We start from the raw sequence: 24,554 nt of genomic DNA, 5'->3' as shown, positions 1-24,554 counted from the left end.
CCTCTTGCCCTCTTGGTCCATTAAATATAGTTGTCTGTGTCAGGGGTTGATGTGTATTTCAGATACCAAGGAATTTAATATAAATTAAAACCACATTATTAAATAAAGAAATCTGATTTGAGAAAAGAAAATATATCTCTTAGCCAAATTCCAAGTTTGAGTAATTTTTAATATTGTTTACTATTTGAATTCAGAAGTTCCTTTTATCAACAGCTCCAAGGTAATGTACAAAAGTGGGTTCTAGTTCTGCCTGCTAGTAATTGGCAGTGTTTATTGAGGGACTTATCTCTGGATTTCAGTCCCTTCTCTACATGATGGGGTGGGCCCTAAGAATCCCTGGCATGAAGCACAAAGTCTAAATGGCCCATGATGTCTCTCACAGTTTAGTTCCAGAGGAAACTGGAGATCTCTGGGAACTTCATTAAGATCTGTGATGGTTAGTTTTATGTGTCAACTGGACTGGGTCAGAGAGCACCCAGACATTTGGTTGGACATTTCTGTGTGCCTATTTCTATGTGAGATTAGCATTTGAACTGGTAGATTGAGTAAAGCAGTGGCCCTCTCCAATTTAGGTGGCCATCATCTAACCCACTGATGGCCTGAACAGAACAAAAAAGCAGAGCAATGGAGAATTCTTTCTACTTGTTTGCATGAGCTGGGACATTGGTCTCCTATATTCAAACTGGGACTTATACCATCGGCTCTCCGAGACCTCATGCCTTTGGATTTGAACTGAAACTACACCACCAGCTATTCTGGGTCCCCAGCTTTCAGATGGCAGGTTGTGGGACTTCTCAGCCTTCATAATTGTATAAGGCAATTTCTTCCAGTAAATCTCAGTTTCTGTCTGCCTCTGTCTTTATCTCTACATCTATACGTCCTACTCGTTTCTCTAGAGAACACTGACTAGAATAAGACCTAAAAGGCTGATGATCAATCATCTAGGAGGAGGAGGAAGGGCTGGTAACTCTCATGGAAAAGAGCCACTTTCTTAACCCACAGGAATGATTTATGTATGGAACATTCACTATGTACCATCAGCATGCTGTTGCTGCTAAGTTGCTTCAGTTGTGTCTGACTCTGTGTGACGCCATAGATGGCAGCCCACTAGGCTCCCCCATCCCTGGGATTCTCATCAGCATATGGTATATTATATGCTTTATCAAAGGAAATTTAAGATGCTGCTTTGCCCATAGGTAGTTTACTGATTTTTTTTTTCTGCTTCAAATAAGCTTTATTTTTCCTGATGAAAGGGACTTGCTGTGGGAAAACTGGGTCTTGCTTTGGTGTGCAGGGCCATGCTCAGTAAATCTTTAATTTTCTGCTGATAGGTGGGGCTATGCTCCCTCCCTGTAAGTTGTTTGGCCTGAGAGGGCATGGTCTTGGAGTCTGTAGGCTCTACGGTAGGGCTAAAGGTGACCTCCAAAAGGACCTATGCCATCGTATGCCTCCCAGGACTGCTGCTGCCAATGCCCCTGTCCCCACAGCAGGCCCATCAACCCACACCTCCACAGGAGACCCTCAGACTGAGCCAGACCTGTCTGTGGGTGTCTATTTTGGGTCACTGTTCTTTCCCCCTGGGTCCTGGTGTACATATGGTTTTGTTTCTGTCCTCCAAGAGTCTTTGTTTCCTCCAGTCCTATGCAAGTTCTGTAATCAAATCCCACTGAATTTCAAAGTCAAAAAAGATGTCCTTTTCATCATAGGGGATTGGAATGCAAAAGTAGAAAGTCAAGACAAACCTGGAGTAACAGGCAAGTTTGGCCTTGAAGTAAGGAATGAAACCAGGCAAAGGCTAACAGAATTCTGCCAAGATAATGCACTGGTCCTAGCAAACACCCTCTTCCAACAACACAAGAGAAGACTCTACACATGGACATCACCAGATGGTCAATACTGGAATCAGATTGGATTACTTTTTTTGTAGCCAAAGATGGAGAAGCTGGCTACAGTCAGCAAAAACAAAACCTGGAGCTGACTGTGGCTCCGATCATGAGCTCCTAATTGCAAAGTTGAAGAAAGTAGGGAAAACCACCAGGCTACTCAGGTTATGACCTAAATAATACCCAACTTATGATCATACAGTGGGAGTGACAGATTCAAGGGATTAGATCTGACAGAGTGCCTGAAGAACTATGAACGGAGGTTTGTAACACTGTATAGGAGGTGGTGAGCAAAACCATTCCCAAGAAAAAGAAATGCAAGAAGGCAAAGTGGTTGTCTGAGGAGACCTTACAACTAGCTGAGAAAACAAGAGAAGCAAAGGGCAACAGAGAAAGAGAAAGATATACCCTATTAAAGGCAGAGTTCCAAAGAATAGCAAGGAGAGATAAGAAAGCCCTTCTAAGTGATCAATGCAAAGAAACAGAGGAAAACAATAGAATAGGAAAGACTAGAGATCTCTTCAAGAAAATAAGAGATACCAAGGGAACATTTCATGCAAAGATGGGCACAATCAAGGACAGAAATGGTAAGGACCTAACAGAAGCAGAGGAGATTAGAAGAGCTGGCAAGACCACAGGGAAGAACTGTACAAAAACGGTCTTAATGACTCAGATAACCACGATAGTGTGGTAGCTCCCTAGAGCCAAACATCCTCAAGTGTGAGGTCAAGAGGGTCTTAGGAAGCATTTGTACAAACAAAACTAGTGGAGGTGATGGAATTCCAGCTGAGCTATTTCAAATCCTAAAAGATGATGCTATTAAAGTACTGCGTTCAGTATGCCAGCAAATTTGGAAAACTCATCAGTGGCCACAGGACTGGACAAAGTCAGTTTTCATTCCAATCCCAAAGAAGGTCAATGCCAAAGAATGTTAAAACTACCACACACTGTGCTCATTACACATGCTAGCAAGATAATGCTCAAAATCTTTCAAGCTGGGCATCAACACTACATGAATGGAGAATTTCCAAATGTACAAGGTGAATTTAGAAAAGGCAGAGGAACCAGAGATCAAATTGCCAACATCTGCTGGATCATAGGAAAACCAAGGAATTCCATAAAAACATCTACTTCTGCTTCACTTATTATGCTAAAGCCTTTTACTGTGTGAATCACAACAAACTGGAAAATTTTTAGAGATGAGAATACCAGACCACCTTACCTGCCTCCTGAGAAACCTGTATGTAGGACAAGAAGCAACAGTTAGAACTTGACATGGAACAATTCACTAGTTCAAAATTGGGAAAGAAGTCAAGGCTCTATATTGTCATCCTGCTTATTTAACTTCTATGCAGAGTACATAATGCAAAAAAAAAAAAAAAAAAAAAAGCCATGCTGGATGAATCACAAGCTGGAATCAAGATTGCCAAGAGAAATATCAACAATCTCAGACATGTAGATAATATTCTAATGGCAGAAAGTGAAGAGGAACTAAAGAACCTCTTGGTGAAGATAAAAGAGGAGAGTGGAGAGTGAAAAATCTTGTTTAAAACTCAACATTCAAAAAAGTAAGAGCATGGCATCCAGCCCCATCACTTCATGGCAAATAGATGGCAAAAAAGTAGAAAAAGTGACAGATTTTATTTTCTTGGGCTCCAAAATCACTGCAGAAAGTGACTGTGGCCATGAAATGAAAAGACACTTGCTCTTTGGAAGAAAACCTATGACAAACCTAGACAGCATATTAAAAAGCAGAGAATGGCACTGAAACATGTAAATTATCATATGTGAAATGAATCACCAGTCCAGGTTCGATGCATGATACAGGGTGCTCGGGGCTGGTGCACTGGGATGACTCAGAGGGATGGGATGGGGAGGGAGGTGGGAGGGGGGTTCAGAATGGGGAACACATGTACACCCATGGAGGATTCATGTCAATGTACGGCAAAACCAATACAACATTTTAAAGTAAATAAATAAAACTGAAAAAAAAAAAGGCAGAGACATCACTTTGCCAACAAAGGTCTGTATAGTCAAAGTTATGGTTTTTCCAGTACATGGTTTTTCTGTACATGACACAGATGTGAGAGTTGAAAAATAAAGAAGGCTGAGAACCAAAGAATTGATGCTTTCAACTATGGTGCTGGAGAAGACTTTTGAGAGTCTCTTGCACAGCAAGGAGATCAAACCAGTCAATCCTAAAGGAAATTACCCTGAATACTCATTGGAAGGACTGATGTTGAGGCTGAAGCTCCAATACTTTGACATCAGATGCAAAGAACCAACTCATTGGAAAAGACCCTGATGCTGGGAATGACTGAGGGCAGGAGAAGGGGGCAAAAGATGATGAGATGGTAGGATGGCCTGATGAACTCAATAGACATGAGTCTGAGCAAACTGTAGGAGATAGTGAAGGACAGGAAAGCCTGGCATGAAGCAGTCCATGGGGTTGAAAAGAGTTGGAAACGACTGAGTAACTGAACAACAATAACATCCATAGACAAGGAAATATTACTTAGCAAAAAAAGGAATAACCTATTGATAGTCCCAACAACAGTAAATAATCTCAAAGCAATTATGCTTACTGACAGGAGGTGGAAAAAATACTTATACTGTATTACACTGATAATATTCCAGGAAATGCAAACTAATGTATTATGAAATAAAACAAATCAATAGTTGCATGTGGATTAGGAAGGGACAAGAGGAAGAGATCATTAAGGGGTATGAGAAAACTTTTGCGGGTGATATGTTCATTACCTTAATTGTTGTTATGGTATTATAGGTGCATACATATGTCAAAATTCATCATGTACAATTTAAGTGTTGTTTAGTTGCTAAGTTGTGTCTGACTCTTTGTGACTCCATGGACTGTAGTCCACCAGGCTCCTCTGCCCATGGGATTTCCCAGGCAAGAATGGGAGTTTACTGATTCTTTACTGAACTCTGTAGAGTTGTATATTTGATGTTCTACTTACTAAACTAATGAGCAATATAAGTGTTTATCATAAAATGAGATATCTCTCATCATTCAGTATTTTGATTTTATTTTATAAAAAGCCTTCCGAAACTAAAATAGGCAGACAGCGTTACTGATCTGAATGCAGCATTAAACACTAGAATTATTTGAACCCCTGACTTCACTATTTCACAAAATAAGGTATTTAACTTGCCTATCTCATTTGCTCCTTTTAAATGAATCATAATTAATAATATTCAACCTACAGGGAGTCATATAGAATAGTGATGATTGGTTTATATGGCATGGCATTGCTAATCAAGAGATGGGATTTTGAAGACATAGAAAACAAATTCATGGTAAACAAAGGGTAAAGGGAGTGGCAGGGATAAATTAGGAGTTTGGGATTAGCAGACACAGATTAAGTTCTGTTGCTCAGTCGTGTCTGACTCTAAGAGACCCCATGAATCGCAGCATGCCAGGCCTCCCTGTCCATCACCAACTCCCGGAGTCCACCCAAAACCATGTCCATCGAGTAGGTGATGCCATCCAGCCATCTCATCTTTTGTCATCCCCTTCTCCTCTGCCCCCAATCCTTCCCAGCATCAGGGTCTTTTCCAATGAGTCAACTCTTTGCATGAGGTAGCCAAAGTATTGGAGTTTCAGCTCCAACATTAGTCCCTCCTATGAACACACAAGACTGATCGCATCTAGGATGGACTGGTTGGATCTCCTTGCAGTCCAAGGGACTCTCAAGAGTCTTCTTCAACACCACCATTCAAAAGCATCAGTTCTTCGGTGCTCAGCTTTCTTCACCATCCAACTCTAACATTCATACATGACTACTGGAAAAACCACAGCCTTGGCTAGATGGACCTTTGTTGGCAAAGTAATGTCTCTGCTTTTAAATATGCTGTCTAGGTTGGTCATAACTTTCCTTCCAAGGAGTAAGCGTCTTTTAATTTCATGGCTGCAATCACCATCTGCAATGATTTTGGAGCCCCCCAAAATAAAGTTTGACACTGTTTCCACTGTTTCCCCATCTATTTGCCATGAAGTGATGGGACCAGATGCCAGGATCTTAGTTTTCTGAATGTTGAGCTTTAAGCCAACATTTTCACTCTCCTCCTTCACTTTCATCAAAAGGCTTTTTAGTTCCTCTTCACTTTCTGCCATAAGGGTGGTGTCATCTGCATGTCTGAGGTTATTAATATTTCTCCTGGCAGTCTTGATTCCAGCTTGTGCTTCTTCCAGCCCAGCATTTCTCATGATGTACTCTGCATATAAGTTAAATAAGCAGGGTGACAATATACAGCCTTGATGTACAGCTTTTCCTATTTGGAACCAGTTTGTTGTTCCATGTCCAGTTCTAACTGTTGCTTCCTGACCTGCATACAGGTTTCTCAAGAGGCAGGTCAGGTAGTCTGGTATTCCCATCTCTTGAAGAATTTTCCACAGTTTATTGTGATCCACACAGTCAAAGGCTTTGGCATAGTCAATAAAGCAGAAATAGATGTTTTTTTTCTGGAACTCTCTTGCTTTTTCCATGATCCAACAGATGTTGGCTATTTGATCTCTGGTTCCTCTGCCTTTTCTAAAATCAGCTTGACCATCTGGAAGTTCACGGTTCACGTATTGCTGAAGCCTAGTTTGGAGAATTTTGAGCATTACTTTACTAGCATGTGAGATGAGTGCAATTGTGTGGTAGTTTGAGCATTCTTTGGCATTGCCTTTCTTTGGAATTGGAATGAAAACTGACCTTTTCCAGTCCTGTGGCCACTGCTGAGTTTTCCAAATTTGCTGGCATATTGAGTGCAGCACTTTCACAGCATCATCTTTCAGGATTTGAAATAGCTCTACTGGAATTCCATCACCTCCACTAGCTTTGTTCATAGTGATGCTTTCTAAGGCCCACTTGACTTCACATTCCAGGATGTCTGGCTCTAGGTGAGTGATCACACCATCGTGATTATCTGGGTCATGAAGATCTTTTTTGTACAGTTCTTCTGTGTGTTCTTGCCACCTTGTCTTAATATCTTCTGCTTCTGTTAGGTCCATACCATTTCTATCCTTTATTGAGCCCATCTTTGCATGAAATGTTCCCTTGGTATCTCTAATTTTCTTGAAGAGATCTCTAGTTTTTCCCATTCTGTTGTTTCCCTCTATTTCTTTGTACTGATCACTGAGGAAGGCTTTTTTTTTTTTATCTCTCCTTGCTATTCTTTGGAGCTCTGCATTCAGATGGGAATATCTTCCCTTTTCTCCTTTGCTTTTCACTTCACTTCTTTTCACAGCTATTTGTAAGGCCTCCTCAGACAGCCATTTTGCTTTTTTGCATTTCTTTTCCATGGGGATGGTCTTGATCCCTGTCTCCTGTACAATGCCATGTATCTCCCTCCATAGTTCTTTAGGCACTCTATGTATCAGATCTAGTCCCTTAAAATCTATTTCTCACTTCCACTGTATAATCATAAGGGATTTGATTTAGGTCATACCTGAATGGTCTAGTGGTTTTCCCTACTTTCTTCAATTTCAATCTGAATTTGGCAATAAGGAGTTCATGATCTGAGCCACAGTCAGCTCCCAGTCGTGTATTTGCTGACTGTATAGAGCTTCTCCATCTTTGGCTGCAAGGAATATAATCAGTCTGATTTTGGTGTTGACCATCTGGTGATGTCTACGTGTAGAGTCTTCTCTTGTGTTGTTGGAAGAGGGTGTTTGCTATGACCAGTGTGTTCTCTTGGCAAAACTCTATTATTAGCCTTTGCCCTGCTTCATTCTGTCCTCCAAGGCAAAATTTGCCTGTTACTCCACGTGTTTCCTGACTACCTACTTTTGCATTCCAATCCCCCATACTATCTCTAAAATAAAGGTTCTACTGTACAGCACAGGGAACTATAGTCAAAATCCTAAAACAAACCATAATCAAAAAGAATATACATATATGTGTGTATAGAACCAAATCACTTTGTTGTACAGCAGAAGCTAACAGAACATTGTAAATGCAAGACGAAAGTGAAAGTGTTAGTTGCTCAGTTGCGTCCGACTCTTTGTGACGCCATGGGCTGTAGCCAGCCAGGCTCCTCTGTCCATGGGATTATCTAGGCAAAAATACTGTAGTGGGTTGCTATTTCCTTCTCCAGAGGAACTTCCTGACCCAGGGATTGAACCCAGGACTCTGCACTGTAGGCAGATTCTGTATTGAGTCACCTATACTTCAATAAAGAAGCTGAGGTTTGTAGGTTCCAGATAAATAGAATTACATTATTGCTCCTACAGAAATAAAATTCCTAGAAAATTATTTCATAGTTGGTCTCAAAAGTAAAAAGATATCCAACAAAAGAGAGAAAGAGATATTGAGAGAGAGGTTTCGAATATTCCTACAAGTATCAGAGCTGGAGGGTACCTGTAGCAGAGACTTCTAGCTGTTAGTCAAAACATACTTTCCTTTCTTCTGTAGTTGCCCAGTGAATTCACAACACATCTAATTTTTACATGACCTATCTACAGTTTGACATGGGAAGCATGTTAGCTACATGGTATGCTAAGCTTTTAGGCTATCTGTGTCTTAAGCAGTTAACCTCAAGATTTCTCCAGTATTGCCCAAAGAATGTTTCCACATATTTTCAGAAGATTTCCTCTTTTTTGGATATTGAATCTAAGTCAGAATGATTTAAGTAGTGTTTAATCCATTAATCTCTTCCACCTACTTCAAAGAGGTGACACTGTCATAGAAAGCAAGAGAAAATATGAGGGGGTAGGACAGACAGATAATCTTCTTGGTAGGAGGGCACTCAAGTCAGCAATTTCTTTCATAATACTATATTAACAAAAGGAGTTCAAGAATGGCCTCCAATTCCCTACAAGCATTTAAGATTTCTAAGGTGCCTATCAAGCATTACATTGTTTTAAGCATGATATTTCCACGTCAAAATTAACGGAGATAAAGAGTCAGCCACACCTCCAGATGAAGGAATTACTAATTAGCATTAAACTCTTTCACTATCCGTGTCCTTAAACAGTAATTACTAACATGCCTGTGTTTTTCATGTACATTAGTGCTGCTGAGGGAAAATTAACCTCCAGTCTGATGAGGAGTTATCTTGAGAGCTATGTCCTTAGCTTAGTTAGTAGAGCATCAGACTTTTTATCTGAGGGTCCAGGATTCAAGTCCCTGTTTGGGTGTTTACGTTGGGCTTCCCAGGTGGTACTAGTTGTAAAGAATCCACCTACCAATGCAGAAGATTTTAAGAGACATGGGTTCGATCCCTGTGTCAGAAAGATTCCCTGGAGGATGGCATGGCAACCCATTCCAGTATTTTTGCCTGGAGAATCCCATGGACAGAGAAGCCTAGAGGGCTACAGTCCATGGGGTCGCAAAGAGTTGGACATGAATGAAGCAACTGAGCACGCATGCACTGAAAAGAAGTTATCTTGAACACTGTATCCTTTGAGACAGGACATAGAAATGGAAGTTAGGATACAGCTTTCAATGAGGCTTGTCAGGGTACAAAGTTCATCTTGTTAGTAGGTTAGTGATATTTCTTAAACACACATTAAAGAAGAGATACTTCGATGAAATAAATGCATTAGGTTGCTAATCTGTTCATTTATTTAGCCAGCAAAAGTTTGTGGGGCCTTGTTCTGTATCAGAATCTCTGAAAGGTGCTAGGAATACAGAGATGAAATGTGGTCCCACCTGTAAGAGGTCAACACTTAAGAGTGGAGCTGGTCATGTAAAACCATAATAACTATAAATCATATTTGATCATCTCCTGAGCTGCAAATACCTCCAATTCTTCCAGAGCTTTAAGGGAAGAGCTATCTTACTTAATTTTCATTTCCTAGCACCTAGTCCAGTGCCTGGCCCATAGAAAGAGCTTAAAACATGTCCTGATGACATGACAAGGGTGTCCACTCTCACCACCATTATTCAACATAGTTTTGGAAGTCCTAGCTATAGCAGTCAGAGAAGAAACTTAAATAAAAGGAATCCAGATTGGAAAAGAAGTAAAGCTCTCACTGCTTGCAGATGATGCGATACTATACACTGAAAACCTTAAAGATACTATCAGAAAATTACTAGAGCTAATCAGGGAATTTAGCAAAGTTGCAGGATACAAAATCAATACACAGAAATAATTTGCATTCCTATATACTAAACATGAAAAATCAGAAAGAGAAATTAAGGTATAAATCCCATTCACCACTGCACCAAAAAGAATAAAATATCTAGGAATAAGCCTACCTAAGGAGACAAAAGGACTGTATACAGAAAATTATAAGACACTGATGATAGAATTCAAAGATGACATAAACAAATGGAGAGATATTTCATGTTCTTGGGTAGAAGAATCAATATTGTAAAAATGACTATACTACCAAATGCAATCTACCGATTCAATGTGACCTGTATCAAATTACCAATGGCATTTTTCAAAGAACTAGAACAAAAAATTTCACAATTCATATGGAAACACAAAAGACCCTGAATAGCCAAAGAAGTCTTGAGAAAGAAGAATGGAGTTGGAGAAGTCAACCTTCCTGACTTCAGATTATACTACAAAGCCACAGTCATCAAGACAGTTCGGTACTGGCACAAAAATAGAACTATAGACCAATGGAACAAGACAGAAAGCCCAGAAATAAACCCATGCACCTATGGGTACCTTGTTTTTGACAAAGGAGGTAAGAATATACAATGGGGCAAAGACAATCTCTTCAATAAGTGGTGCTGGGAAAACTGTACAGCTACATGTAAAAAAATGAAATTAGAACACTTCCTAACACCATACACAAACTCAAAGTGAACTAAAGACCTAAATTCAAGACCAGAAACTTTAAAACTCTTAGAGGAAAACATAGGCAGAACACTCGATGACATAAATCAAAGCAAGATCCTAGAGTAATGGAAATGAAAACAAAAGTAAACAAGTGAGATCTGATTAAACTTAAAATCTTTTGCACAGCAAAGGAAACTATAAGCAAGGTGAAAAGACAACCCTCAGAATGGGAGAAAATAATAGCAAATGAAACAACTGACAAAGGATTAATTTCCAAAATACGCAAGCAGCTCATACAACTCAACACCAGAAAAACAAACAACTCAACCAAAAAGTGGGCAAAAGACCTAAACAGACATGTCTCCAAAGAAGACATACAGATGGCTAACAAACACATGTAAAGATGCTCAATATCACTCATTATTAGAGAAACAAAAATCAAAACTACAAGATATCATCTATCACCAGTCAGAATGGCCATCATCAAAAAGTCTACAAACAATAAATGCTGGAGAGGGTGTGGAGAAAAGGAAATCCTCTTGCACTGTTGGTGGGAATGTAAACTGATACAGCCACCATGGAAGACAGTATGGAGATTCCTTAAAATAACTAGGAATAAAACGACCATATGACCCAGCAATCCAATCCTAGGCATATACCCTGAAGAAAGCAAAATTGAAAAAGACACATGTACCCCACTGTTCACTGCAGTGCTATTTAAACAGCTAGAACATGGAAGCAACCTAGATGTCCATCGACAGATGAATGAATAAAGAAATTGCGGTATATATACACAATGGAATATTACTCAGTCATAAAAAAGAATGCATTTGAGTCAGTTCTAATGAGGTGGATGAACCGAGAGCCTATTATTCAGGGTGAAGTAAGTCAGAAAGAGAAAGATAAATATTGTATACTAATGCATATGTACAGAATCTAGAAAGATGGTACTGGAGAATTTATTTGCAGGGCAGCAGTGGAGAAAAAGACATAGAGAACACACTTATGGACATGGGGAGAGGGGAGGAGAGGGTAAGATGTATGGAGAGAGTAACATGGAAACTTACATTACCATATGTAAAATAGATAGCCAATGGAATTTTCCGTATGTCTCAGGGAACTCAAACAGGGGCTCTGTATCAACCTAGAGGGGTGGGATGGGGAGGAAGATGGGAGGGAGGCTCAAGAGAGAGGGGACACATGCATACCTATGGCTGATTCATGCTGAGGTTTGACAGAAAACAACAAAATTCTGTAAAGCAATAATCCTTCAATTAAAAAATAAATGAAAAAACAAACAAACAAACACTTCCTGATGAATTTGTTGCAACATCCAGTTTACTTTGAAGGCTGAGGCACCTACAGAGACTAACTAGGTAAACACAGCTCCAGAGGCTGGCTGGCTTATTTCCTCTCTGCTGACAGTGGTAAGAGACATTTCTGGTTGCAGGTGTGCTGACTGCCCATGTGACCTCCTCTCTGCAGAGGATGCATAGTGCTCTTTAGGGATCTTCTTCCTGGGAGGCAGCTTCAGGCCTCACTGAGCCCCTGGGGCTCCTTCCCCTCTTCTCACTTCTGCACTTCCTGTACATCTTTCTTAGGGACTTGTAGCTAACAGCATGTTTAGGCTGCTGGCTAGAAAGAAAATCCAAGAGGAAGCATGGAGGAAACTCCTTCAGGGAACAGGCATTTAAAATAATAGCCCAAATTAGGAATATTTGGTTCTTTGACCTAAAATTACAATACTTTGAGCTGAGATGAATTTTCAGTGATTTTTCAATAAAATGTAGGATATGGAGGCAAAAAACTCCACATAAGGCCTCACTGAATCTAACCATTCAACCCGAGCTTGAGCAATGTCAGTCTTCACACACAAACAGGTTCCCCAGTCATTTAAGGTATGCATAACTGTGTATGTGGTGATAACTGTCTTTAGTAGAAGAACTGGAATTTTAGGGCACTTTGGGGCAACATTAGTTGAATTGCATGCTGTTAGGTACTACATCAAAGAAGGCAATGGCACCCCACTCCAGTACTCTTGCCTGGAAAATCCCATGGACGGAGGAGCCTGGTAGGGCTGCAGTCCATGGGGTCGCGAAGTTGGGCATGACTGAGCGACTTCACTTTCACGCATTGGAGAAGGAAATGACAACCCTCTCCAGTGTTCTTGCCTGGAGAATCCAGGGACGGGGAGCCTGGTGGGCTTCCGTCTATGGGGTCGCACAGAGTTGGACACGACTGAAGCGACTTAGCAGCAGCAGCAGGTACTACATAGTCTATGTATAGCCTAGATCATACCACGCAGAATATAAAACAGGTCCAATGTAACACCATGGCAAGAGCGGTTGCTGTCACCTGTATTGTAATGGCATTGTAACACTGCGACTGTCTCACTGACTGACACTGAGACCAAGACAGTCTCAGGACGCTTCAGGGCAGTCCCTGGGAGAGATCTGTACCCCAGAGACAGAATTGATTGTTTACATCAGCTATGAAACTGCAAATACTCAATTACATTAGAAGGTGATAGGGCACTTTTGAAGTGTTTCTCACGTTATGTGATTAACAATTAGCCAGCCATACATTCATTCAACAAGTATTTATTAAATACTAAAGTCTGTCTAGTCAAGGCTATGGTTTTTCCAGTGGTCACGTATGGATATGAGAGTTGGACTGTGAAGAAAGCTGAGTGCTGAAGAATTGATGCTTTTGAACTGTGGTGTTGGAGAAGACTCTTGAGAGTCCCTTGGACTGCAAGGAGATCCAACCAGTCCATCCTAATGGAGATCAGTCCTGGGTGTTCACTGGAGGGACTGATGCTGAAGCTGAAACTCCAGTACTTTGGCCACCTCATGTGAAGAGTTGACTCATTGGAAAAGACTCTGATGCTGGGAGGGATTGGGGGCAGGAGAAGGGGATGACAGAGGATGAGATGGCTGGATGGGATCACCGACTCGATGGACATGAGTTCGGGCAAACTTCGGGAGTTGGTGATGGACAGGGAGGCTTGGCGTGCCGCGGTTCATGGGGTCGCAAAGAGTCAGACATGACTGAGTGACTGAATTGAACTGAGGTACCCCAGAGGAGGAAATGGCAACCCACTCCAGTATTCCTGCCTGAAAAATTCCATGGACAGAGGAACCTGGGAGGCTCCAGTCCAAGGGGATGCAGAGTCAGATGCAACTGAGCAACTGAGCATGGACACAGTTACCAGACACTGTTTTAGCTCTTGAGGTAGTGTTACATAAGAGACATGATCCCTTTTCTCATTGAGGTTACGTTTTAAAGTGGACAGAGAACAGACAGATAAATAAATAAGGGAGGACAAAGTGATAAATGTAAGAGTGAAAAACAAAATTTGAGGTGCTGTGCAGCAACTGGTGGTCAGCTTCAGCTTTCCTGAGGTGTTGACACTTGAGTTCGAATCTGAATGACAATAAGGAACCTGCCACACCAGGATGTGGGAGAAGAATGTTCCCTGCAGAGGAAAGAGTGGAGACCGAAGGCAATGCGGCTGCTGTGCAAGATGAGCTCGGTGGTACCCTTGGAGCTCTCGAAGGGCTGAGATGCAGAAGAAGCTGGAAAGGGGATCAGGTGCTAGGCCTGAGGCAGGATGATGACCAAAAAAAAAAAAAAAGAGGGTTTAAGAATGGAATAGAATGTGAAACAGAAGGAATATTGGAACCAGATAATATAGAAATGGAGACTGGAAACACTGAACTCGCCCCAGGCATGGTTTTCATCTGGGTCTCGCTGTTTAGAACAATCTCTAATAAAGCTGATCTGCAGTGCCATTCTTTATCAGTCTTGAAACGAAGAATGTGGCACTTTTCGTTCTCTTTAAGAATCTGAGATTCTACTATAGTGCCCACTGGAATTTACCACTTTTTCCCTGATTACCAACATAGTACACATTTATGACAGAACATTTGGAAAATACAGATAAGCTAATGGAAGAAATTAAATCACTCCCAAACACAGCCACCCAAGGATAACTACTGTGAACAATTGGACACAGACTATCTTGATTATACAGTGCAGTGATTCAGAATACAGGCTCTGGAGTCTGGGAGGAAATCATGACTTCATAACTTGCTAAATGAGAGTTCTTCATTTTCAGTCTATCTTAATTGCTTATAAAATGTCATGCAAATGTCTGCAATATCTTTAAGCCTCAGTTTTCTCATCTGCAGGATGAGAACAGTAATATTACCTTCCTCATAGGCCTGCTGGGAGGATTAAATGAGAATCCATGCAGAGCTCCTGAGGCAGTGGCTGGCACAGAGTATGTATTCCAAACACTCAGTTGTGTCTGATTCTTTGTGACCCCATGGACTATACAGTCCATGGAATTCTCCAGGCCAGAATACTGGGTTGGGTAACCGTTCCCTTCTCCAGAGGATCTTCCCAACCCAGGGACCGAACCCAGGTCTCCCACATTGCAGGCGGAGTTTTTACCAGCTGAGCCACCAGGGAAGTCATTCCAAATACATGAGGTATTAAGCTATTATAATTTTATGAACCTGGGATCATACTGTAAAGTTGTCAGTATATAAATGAGTATTCCAATTATCACTAGACATTTTACATGATCTTAATTATTTTTCTATGTTGTAATTTTTAATGGTTATACAGCATTTTACTGTAGAGATAGTAATTTAGTTAATTCTGCTGTGGTACACTTGGGCTATTCCCAATTTTCACCAAGTAAAATTCTACAGGTAAAATATTGCAAACTTTTATGACTATTTTCCTAAGACAAATTCTAAGAAGTGGCTGGGTCAAGTGGCGTGTATATTTCCGAGACTCTGTGACACATTTTTTAATGCCTTCTGCTAAGGATTTAGATTAAACCCTCAATAAGAATAATGTTGGGAAGTAAGCAGTTACATATGTGTGCAGTTGTGTAGGTCTGATTTACCCTCAGCTTGGTGAAATACAACCCCCACCCCCATGCCTCATGCCTTTTTCCCCACACCTGTTCACACCTTCTGGTCAGCACCATCCTCTCTCATTCAGATTCCAGGCTTCCAGCTGAGCAAATATGCTTACAGTTTTCTGTTTTGCTAGGAATTCTGCACTTAGTCACTTCACCTGAAGCTATAAACGGATAGCACTTTTAGTACATTAGAAATCCAAGCCCCTCATCTTATAATGAAGAAACTAAAGTGGAAGGGAGCAAATGCCTTGTTTAAGTCGGTCATCTGTTCCACGCCACTGCTGGACAGTAACTCAAAGCTAGCTCATTCCTTTATCTCTAGCACCTAGTTCAGCAGCCAACATGTATAGACAGCCACTAATGTTTGTGGATAACTACTTGAAGTAATTTACAGCCTTTTAAGATTCTGTAGCTGGAAAGGACTGTAGAGGTGTGGAAAAATGAGACTTACATGGATTAATGAGGTATATTAATGAGGTCTATTAATGTTCAGTCGCTCAGTTGTACCCAACTCTTTGCAACCCTCTGGACTGCAGCCCTCCAGGCTCCTCTGTCTATGGGATTTTCTAGGCAAGAACACTGGAGTGGGTTGCCATTTTCTTCTCCAAATGAGATATGATGTTTAGTTATTAGTGGCAAGTTGGAATAACAACCCTGATCTCTCAATTCCCAGGACATACAAGAAGAAACCAGGAGAAAATCAGGCTTCCTCAGGTTGAGATGGGCATCATGTAGAGAAGGGATTCACCTAAGTTTGCCTTGGTCCAGAGAGAGCAAAGCCAGGGGTAAGAAAACAGGTAGTTGCTGGTAGATCAATTTCAGCCTAATTCAGGGAAGACCTTTTTAATAGTCAGGATTGTCCAAAACTGAAATAGGTTTTCTTGAAAAGAAGTGAGTTGTTCCTAACTGGAAATGTTCAAACAGAAACAGGGTATGTTTGAATAAACAATTTTTCAAGTATGTTTAAAAAGAAAAATTGTTTTGTGTGACTGGTTGGAATAGATGGCATCTCCACCAAAACTAAGATTAAGTGATTTTATGAATAGACAGAAGGGCAATTTTTTTCTTGTTGATATATTACTTTGCACTTATGTTGTTTTAGTTGAACCCATTGTCTCCTCCTTACAAATAGGAATAGATAAATTCTAAAGTCTTTTCTTCCCCAAGAATCTATGGTTCTAAATAATCTTTTTAGTGCTAATTCAGTGTATTATACACAGTAGGAGTTCAAAAGAAACTTAAATTCTTTTAAGTCAGAAAATTCTACATTTAAGATCAATTGAGCTACAGCCTCCATGCAGTTGAATAATTTGAACTCAGCTGGTCTCAATCAAATCTATCAGTTGATCACATTCAAGAGCACTAAATATGCATAACTTTTTTTTAATAAAAAGGTTAAAACTAAAAGAAGAAATTTGGGTGGACTGTACTGTGATAAGATTAAAGTGTTCTCTTACTAGGTTTCTGACTGATGATATGAAATTTGACTGGAATTATTTCCTAGAATATAGAGAACTTTTTAATATTAAATTGCTAGTATGATCTAATTGCACTTCAAGTATGAAATTACTGAAAGACTGCCCATTGTATAATACTTTCATCCAAATTCTAGTGGTAAGACTGACACATAAATGAACCATATTACAGGAATACTTTCAATTTGCAAGACTTCCCATCAATAATAGAAACGGAGGTCCTGACAAGTTCATACTTGGATTGGGTGAAAAGCTCCACTCTCAAATAGTCATCTAGCAAAGCTTTGGTGAGAATCATAGATGGGGCCTGTGATGCACTCTTTGCAAATCTAACCAGGAAGGAAATGGATAAAAAAACAGCCAAGGATGCCTTTTTTGGCTTCCCTTTTCCCCTTCTTTCTTTCTTCCCCCACCCCCTCTCTTATTAGAAGGTTAAACAAGGAAAAGTAATGTTCAAATTAAGTATTTATTAACATTGTCATTGTTTTGAACACTCTTAACAGTAAAAAAAAAAAGAAAGAAAGAAAGAAAAATTATGGCTCAAGTCAAGATGGGCTATCATTGATTAGAATTTCTCAGCCCTGCCTTTTTTCCCCACCCAGTGAGGAAAACGTATATTTCAGGATTAGCAAGAGCTTCTATGTTTCAGACATTGTCCTAGATGTCTGAGAAAAAAAAATCAGGCATGAAGCTTGACCTCATAGAAGCTAGCAAATGCATAGCATAGGTTCATCACGGGAGCCTGATGAGACTCAGAGTTCTTCCTCACCCAAAACTCCAGTCACTGCTAATCTACCACAGAATTTTAAGAGTTGACAACTATTAGTCACCCCATGTAGGAAGTCAAAAGTTCTCTGGTAACCAGGTCTCATTCTAACAATTATAGTCATGGTTTGCTCATGTCTATAAAGACTCATTTCAACCTAGAGGGCTGAAGGGAGCTCAAAAGGGAGGGAATAGATGTATACTTAAGATTCATGTTGCTGATTCACGTTGTTGTATGGCAGAAACCAACACAACACTGTAAAGCAATTATCCTCCAATTTTTTTAAAAAAGACCTACTTCATATATATCTTGTTTGATTTTTTTGAATTCCACTCTCAGAAACATGAAACAGAAAAAATAAACCAAAAAGCTACCTCCACAGCTGCTTTCGCTCTTTCAAATTCTTCTTCTAAGGAGTGGTTTCTGGACAGCAAGGCGCTCCCCCAGCGCTGCTCTTTGGTCAGTCGAGCCTGAAATAAACCAAACACAATTTTGGAATCACGTAATATAAAATACAAACATTTTTCCCTTTCTCATAGTACCCTAGGCTTTAAGAAGCACCTGTGACTGACGTCACTTTTGGAGTACTTTGCAAGCGGAACACGGAGGCATCTTCTAACAGAGAGCCTCAGCCGAGGTCATATTAAAACATCCACACCCAGGCCTTACCGCCCAAAGATCTTACATCTCATTGGTCTAGGTTCAAGGCGTTGATAGGTTAGGAAGTCTCCCTATGGCTGGAGAATCCCCATTATAGAATACACCAGGAAGCCGATGTTTGCGCTTTCAGCTTGTTAGGAGGATCAGCCTCAGGTGAAGCTGTGAAGGCTGCAGCCACGGAAGGTAGCTGCTAGGCCTTTCTCCTTACACTTGAGCTGGGCTTCATGCTGTATTCTCTTTCCTTTGCCTTTCCTCTCTTGGCACACATGTGTCTCATGCCACGTTTCCTCAGGTCACTGCTCTCTGCTAAATAGTCACTTGGATAAAATCATGTCTGGTAATGCCAACTGCTTTATCACAATTAACAGGAAATGTGATACACAACTTAGCTAAATGCAAATATTTCCAGAAGATCCCCCACAAAGAGTTTGCTAGAATTTAAAAAATATCTATTTTAAATTTCACAATGATTACATTCTTTTAGAAAAAAATTAATCATTGTAAATCAGAGGCATAATTCTAGACCTTTCCCCCTTGCATTTGCATGTATATTTATGTACCCATGGATAGAATATCACAGTGTTTCAAAAAGCTTTTGGAAACGTAAATGGTGCTATTCTGTGGCTTGTTTTTTTCTATTCAGCAATGTACCATGGAGAGTCTTCACATGTTGCACTCCTTGACCTACCTCAGTCTTTTCCCAAGGATTTCCTAGTAAGTATACACTGTATGTTGATTAGAACTCTCTCCATGAGCATTGAATGTTTCTGACTTTTCTCCATGTAGTTGCTTGTTTTCTTATCTATCTTCTTCTCTGATCCTCTTGCTCTGCTGTGGGGTCCACAAGGGTAGGACTTTGGTAACTGTTGTACTGCCCCAGCCTGAGCCCAGGGTCTGACAAGTGATACATGCCCCAAGGATGCCTGTGGAGCGATTGCGGGAGGAGGCCCAGCACTGCTAAGGCAGCCAGGCCTTGGGGAACAGGGGGAGAGAGGCTCGGAGTCAAGTCCCCCACCCCCTTTCACTGTAGGGCAGGGGTGGCTCCTTGGCCATGTGGGAGATTGCTGTCCTGCAGGGATGTTCAACCCCTGCTTCTAGGGGAATTACTTGAAAAGACCTGGGCCCCACGCCAGACCAATGAAGTGATCTTTGAAGGTGGGGCCCAGAAATTAAATGTTTGAAAACTTCTGTGGTGATTTTTAAAAGTAGCCACATTCAAAAACCAAAACTATGACAAAACTTTGCTCTCCACCCAGCACTTACTATCTATTCTGTTCAGTTGCTTTTCATTCTTTCTCCACCATTAGTGGTCCTCAAGAGGAAGCGCCCTCTTTAATGATTACACAGTATTCAATCCCGGGGTTGGGAAGATCCCTTGGAAGAAGAAATGGCAACCCACTCCAGTATTCTTGCCTGGGAAATCTCATGGACAGAAGAGCCTGGCAGGCTACACACCATGTCCGATTCGTAAAGAATTGGACACGACATAGAGACTGAACAACACCAATACCAGGGCTGACTACCTGCCAGACGCTGCTTCAAGTCCTTTACCTACTAGAACTCATGTCTTTTCAACAACCCGAGGTAAGTACTAGCATTGACTTCATGACCCTGAAGCACAGAGAGCTGACTTGACTTGCCCCTGGTCTCACAGCTGGCTAAGTGGTAGGACCATTGCTTCTGGGCCATGCTCAAAACCACTGCATGTGCTGCCTCTCACAGGAGGCTGTGCTCAACTGGCCATTTTAGGAAGATGCAAAATATAGAAAAGCTGTCCCTTGGAGACAGGGACATTCATGCAAGGTTGAGAGAGCTAGCCAAGAAGCTGTCTAGAATACTGTGGGCTGAAAATAATAAGAAAAAAGTAATTACTAGGAATGTTTCTGAGCATAAACAAGTCTTAGACTGCCTTCTGCTTTAATGGATGTGAGAGGTTAATTTATTGGAACATTAATTTATGTTTTCTCCTCCTTGATGTATTTATTCCCTGCTGTATCCCTGGCCCTTCTTTCTAAGAGTAGGTGCTCCACAAATAATCAGTAAATATTTGTTGAAAATATACTGTCAGGGAATACATGAGTGACCAAATTAAAGGTATTTCTCTTCCCTACTCCCAGAAGGTAGCTGTGTGTTCTCAAAGTCTCATGGCCAATCTGGAGGCTAAGGAGAGTTTATAGGAGATTGAAAGGGACTTGATTTTTGTACTGTACCTGGACTGGCAGATGTCTGTGCTAGTAAACCCTGGTTTGGGGGTGGGGTGGGGGTGGCTGCAGGATGCCCTAGTGGGGTTCCTGGTAAAGAGTGATGCCTGTGAGTAGCTCAGGATTGAGGCAGTGCCTGTGGTCAGAAAAGGGAGGGTGATGAAGGCAGGTCAAGGCATTGATGCTACTGCCTTGGCATCAGTGCCTTGCTGACTGGTGGGCGAGGCCCAGTGACCTCCCAAACAAGCATCCTCCCTTATTCTCTGGGCCCTGTGGAAGCTACTGTATTTTTCTAATCCAGAAAATCAAGTCAGGGAGGGGAAGACTGACACAGGTTCCAGAGATTAGGATATGAACATATCTTTTATGGGGGCCACCATTCAGCCCACTGCCACCCTCATTTGACACTCTTGGGTGACAATATATTTGTTTAACAAATATAAAGGTGCAGATGATTTATAACCTTTTAGAACTGATAACCTATTAGGATCTTACAGCCTGGTAGAGAAGTTAATGCCAAAGGTGATATGACTTTATTGTCTTATAGACAGTTAATCAACCTTGTATCTAACTTGGTAAACTTTTCATTTTGATTTTTCTTTCCCGACTGGCTACTTAAATCTCTGTTCCTTATTCCTTTGCTTTTAGAACCAACTCTTTTATTTTCCTGCAGGTTTGTTCATGAAATAAATACTCATTGAGATAAAGTTAAAAAAAAAATGGACACACGTGGTAAGAAATAAACTTTGTGCATTTATATAATAAAGGCATTAGGAGAAGAAAGAGGAAGCACTAACATTTTTGTCCCCAAGGCACCTCCTTTAATTAGAGGCACTTTTCACCTGTGAAATATGATCTGTCTTTCCTGTGAAGCCTGACCGAACAGGACTCCATTACTGTCACTGGCTTCCGTTCATCAATGTTTCATGACCCAAGTGGATTATGAATCACAGGATGCAAAGGGCACCATACATCAGGAAGAAGAAAATCTCTCAGGATTCTAGAGTTACAGTTTATGTTCTCTTAACTGCCTAAAACAGTAAATGTAAATATAATCTTACCGTGCAAATGAAATTTTGTTTTGATAGTACAGTTACTATTTAGGTAAATGCTATTTCCCACATTGATAGGAAAGCCTTATGTTATTACTAATTTGAATGTTAGCTACCTCACATTTTAAAGCCATCTATTTTTCCTAAGGAAGCATAAAATAAATGCTATAAAATATAAGTAGATACTGAATGTAAACAAAGGCAGTTTGCAAGCTGAGGGTAGTATACATCTAAAGGTTCTAAAACTTTTCAGCAACTCAGCAGTGTGCCCAGACATGCTGATTTAGGACTGAGAATGAAAAAACAGACTAAACACACAGTCAAGAACAGCCTTCTTTTTGAACAATATATATATATATATATATATATTTACATCTAATTTCATTACGGGCAAAACATAAATAATGCTAGTAAACTGCAGATATTTCTTAATATTTAACTAGAGGAATGATAAACAAGACAGTTACATCTGTAAGTCTGACTTGCAGCTGTTTTGGTAGCACAGTGGCTGTAATAGCAGTTCTTAAGCTTTAGTGTGCATTAGAATCACCATTAGAGTCACCCACAGGTCACCTTCAATTTGCAGGGCTCCACCCCTTGGGTTTCTGAGTCAGTAGGTGTGGGGTGGGGCTATAGAATTGTCATTTCTAACAAGTTCCCAAGTGATACTGACACTGCTGGTTTAGGGACCACACTGTGAGAACTTCTGATCTAGGAACTGACATTATGTGTATGTGGGTGGAACTCCGGAGTTCACAAATATACTCTGACGTAGTCATTTCTTTCCTTCTTTGCATGGTTTTGAGAAAGGCTCCGCACTTAACAGTTACCTCCTGGAAGTGCTTTGGCTTTAAAAACAGCATTTTAATTCATTTAAGATAATTGGATTTTAGGGTATTACAGTCTCCAAAGAAGGAAAGCATTTAATTCCCCCAGCTGTTGATTGCACTGAATGATCAGCACTAGGTGAAGGGAGAGAAGAAAGAATTAAATAACTCTGAAAATAATATTATGCTTTATTCTCTTTATTAAAAGTTATGACTGTGATCAAAGCAGTCATATGATCAAAACAGTCAAATATGATTTGCAAAGGACTGTATTTGTGGCTGTGGTTGTCCTAGCATAATTTTCTTGGCTAACATCTAAAGCCATCATTCATAGCTCCTCATACAATTGATAGATATCTTCCACCAAAACACATTTTAAAAAGGCTCAGTATCTTTCTGAAGGAATTGGAGGAGAAAAGGGATTTGCTTAACTGTAGAGAAGAAAAATATAACAACTAGCAGAGATTATATAACAGTCATTAAAAAGTCTCTCTTAAGTCAGTTTCAGTTCAGTTCAGTTCATTTCAGTTCAGTCACTTAGTCATGTCCGACTCTTTGTGACCCCGTGAATTGCAGCACACCAGGCTTCCCTGTCCTTCACTATCTCCCAGGGTTTGACCAAACTCATGTCCATTGAATCAATAATGTCATCTTACTGTCTCATACTCTGTTGCCCCCTCCTCCTCCTGCCTTCAATCTTTCCCAGCATCAAGGTCTTTTCCAATGAGTTGGGTCTTATGCATCTGGTGGCCAAAATATTGGAGCTTCATCTTCAGCATCAGTCAGTTCAGTCACTCAGTTGTGTCCAACTCTTTGTCACCCCATGGACTGCAGCACACCAGGCTTCCCTGTTCATCATCAACTCCCTGAGCTTTCTCAAACTCATGTTCATCGAGTCAGTGATGCCATCCACCATCTCATCCTCTGTCATCTCCTTCTCCTCCCACCTTCAATCTTTCCCAGCATCAAGGTCTTTTCCAAAGAGTCACTTCTTTGATTCAGGTGGCCAAAGTATAGGAGCTTCAGCTTCAGCTTCAGTCCTCCCAATCAATATTTAGGACTGATTTCCTTTAGGACTTACTGGTTTGATCTCCTTGCAGTCCAAGGGACTCTCAAGAGTCTTCTCCAAAAGCATCAATTCACACAAAATTCAACACAAAGCTTTCTTTATGGTCCAAACTCAAATCTATACATGACTACTAGAAAAGTCATAGCTTTGATTATATGGACCTTTGTTGGTAAAGTTTTGTCTCTGCTTTTTAATATGCTGTCTAGGCTCATCATAGACACTCAGTGAGGAGCAAGACACTTCCAAGGAGCAAGTGTCTTTTGATTTCATGGTGGCAGTCACCGTTTGCAGTGATTTTGAAGCCCCAGAAAATTGTCTGTCACTGTTTCCATTGTTTCCCCATCTATATGCCGTGAAGTGATGGGACTGGATGCCATGTTCTTCGATTTTTGAATGTTGAGTTTTAAGCCAGCTTTTTCACGCTCCTCTTTCACCTTCATCAAGAGACTCTGTAGTTCCTCTTTGTTTTCTGCCATAAGGATGGTGTCATCTGCATATCTGAGGTTATTGGTATTTCTCCTAGCAATCTTGATTCCAGATTGTGCTTCATCCAACCTGGCATTTCTCATGATGTACTCTTCATACAGGTTAAATAAGCAGGTTGAAAATATATAGCCTTGACATATTCCTTTCCCAATTTGGAACCAGTCTGTTGTTCTATGTCTGGTTCTAACTGTTGCTTCTTGGCCTGCATACAGACTTCTCAGGAGGCAGGTAAGGTGGTTTGGTATTCCTATCTCTTTAAGAATTTTCCACAGTTTGTTGTGATCTACAAGTCAAAGGCTTTGGTCAATGAAGCAGATATTTTTCTGGAATTCTCTTGCTTTTTCTATGATCCAGCAGGTATTGGCAATTTGATCTCTGGTTCCTCTGCCCTTTCTAAATCCTGCTTGAACTTCTGGAAGTTCTCAGTTCATGTACTGCTGAAGCCTAACTTGAA

The 24,554-nt window shown here is 40.6% G+C and overlaps 1 protein-coding gene across 15 annotated transcripts in view; it reads right to left on the bottom strand.

Annotated features, from left to right (window-relative positions):
• The window catches only part of PEX5L (peroxisomal biogenesis factor 5 like), a 284,291-nt gene that overhangs the window by 78,132 nt on the left and 181,605 nt on the right, over window positions 1-24,554 (bottom strand). For all 15 annotated transcript variants that reach the window (XM_069559537.1, XM_069559558.1, XM_069559480.1 and 12 more), the window contains one exon: window positions 18,180-18,275. In XM_069559537.1, coding sequence (XP_069415638.1) covers window positions 18,180-18,275 — 96 coding nt within the window. The remainder of the gene's footprint in view (window positions 1-18,179; window positions 18,276-24,554) is intronic.

This window comes from Ovis canadensis, chromosome 1 (genome assembly GCF_042477335.2).
Source record: "Ovis canadensis isolate MfBH-ARS-UI-01 breed Bighorn chromosome 1, ARS-UI_OviCan_v2, whole genome shotgun sequence".
Taxonomy (NCBI): domain Eukaryota; kingdom Metazoa; phylum Chordata; class Mammalia; order Artiodactyla; family Bovidae; genus Ovis; species Ovis canadensis.
The sequence above is the reverse complement of the archived record's forward strand: the minus strand, read 5'-3'. Positions and strand labels throughout refer to the sequence as shown.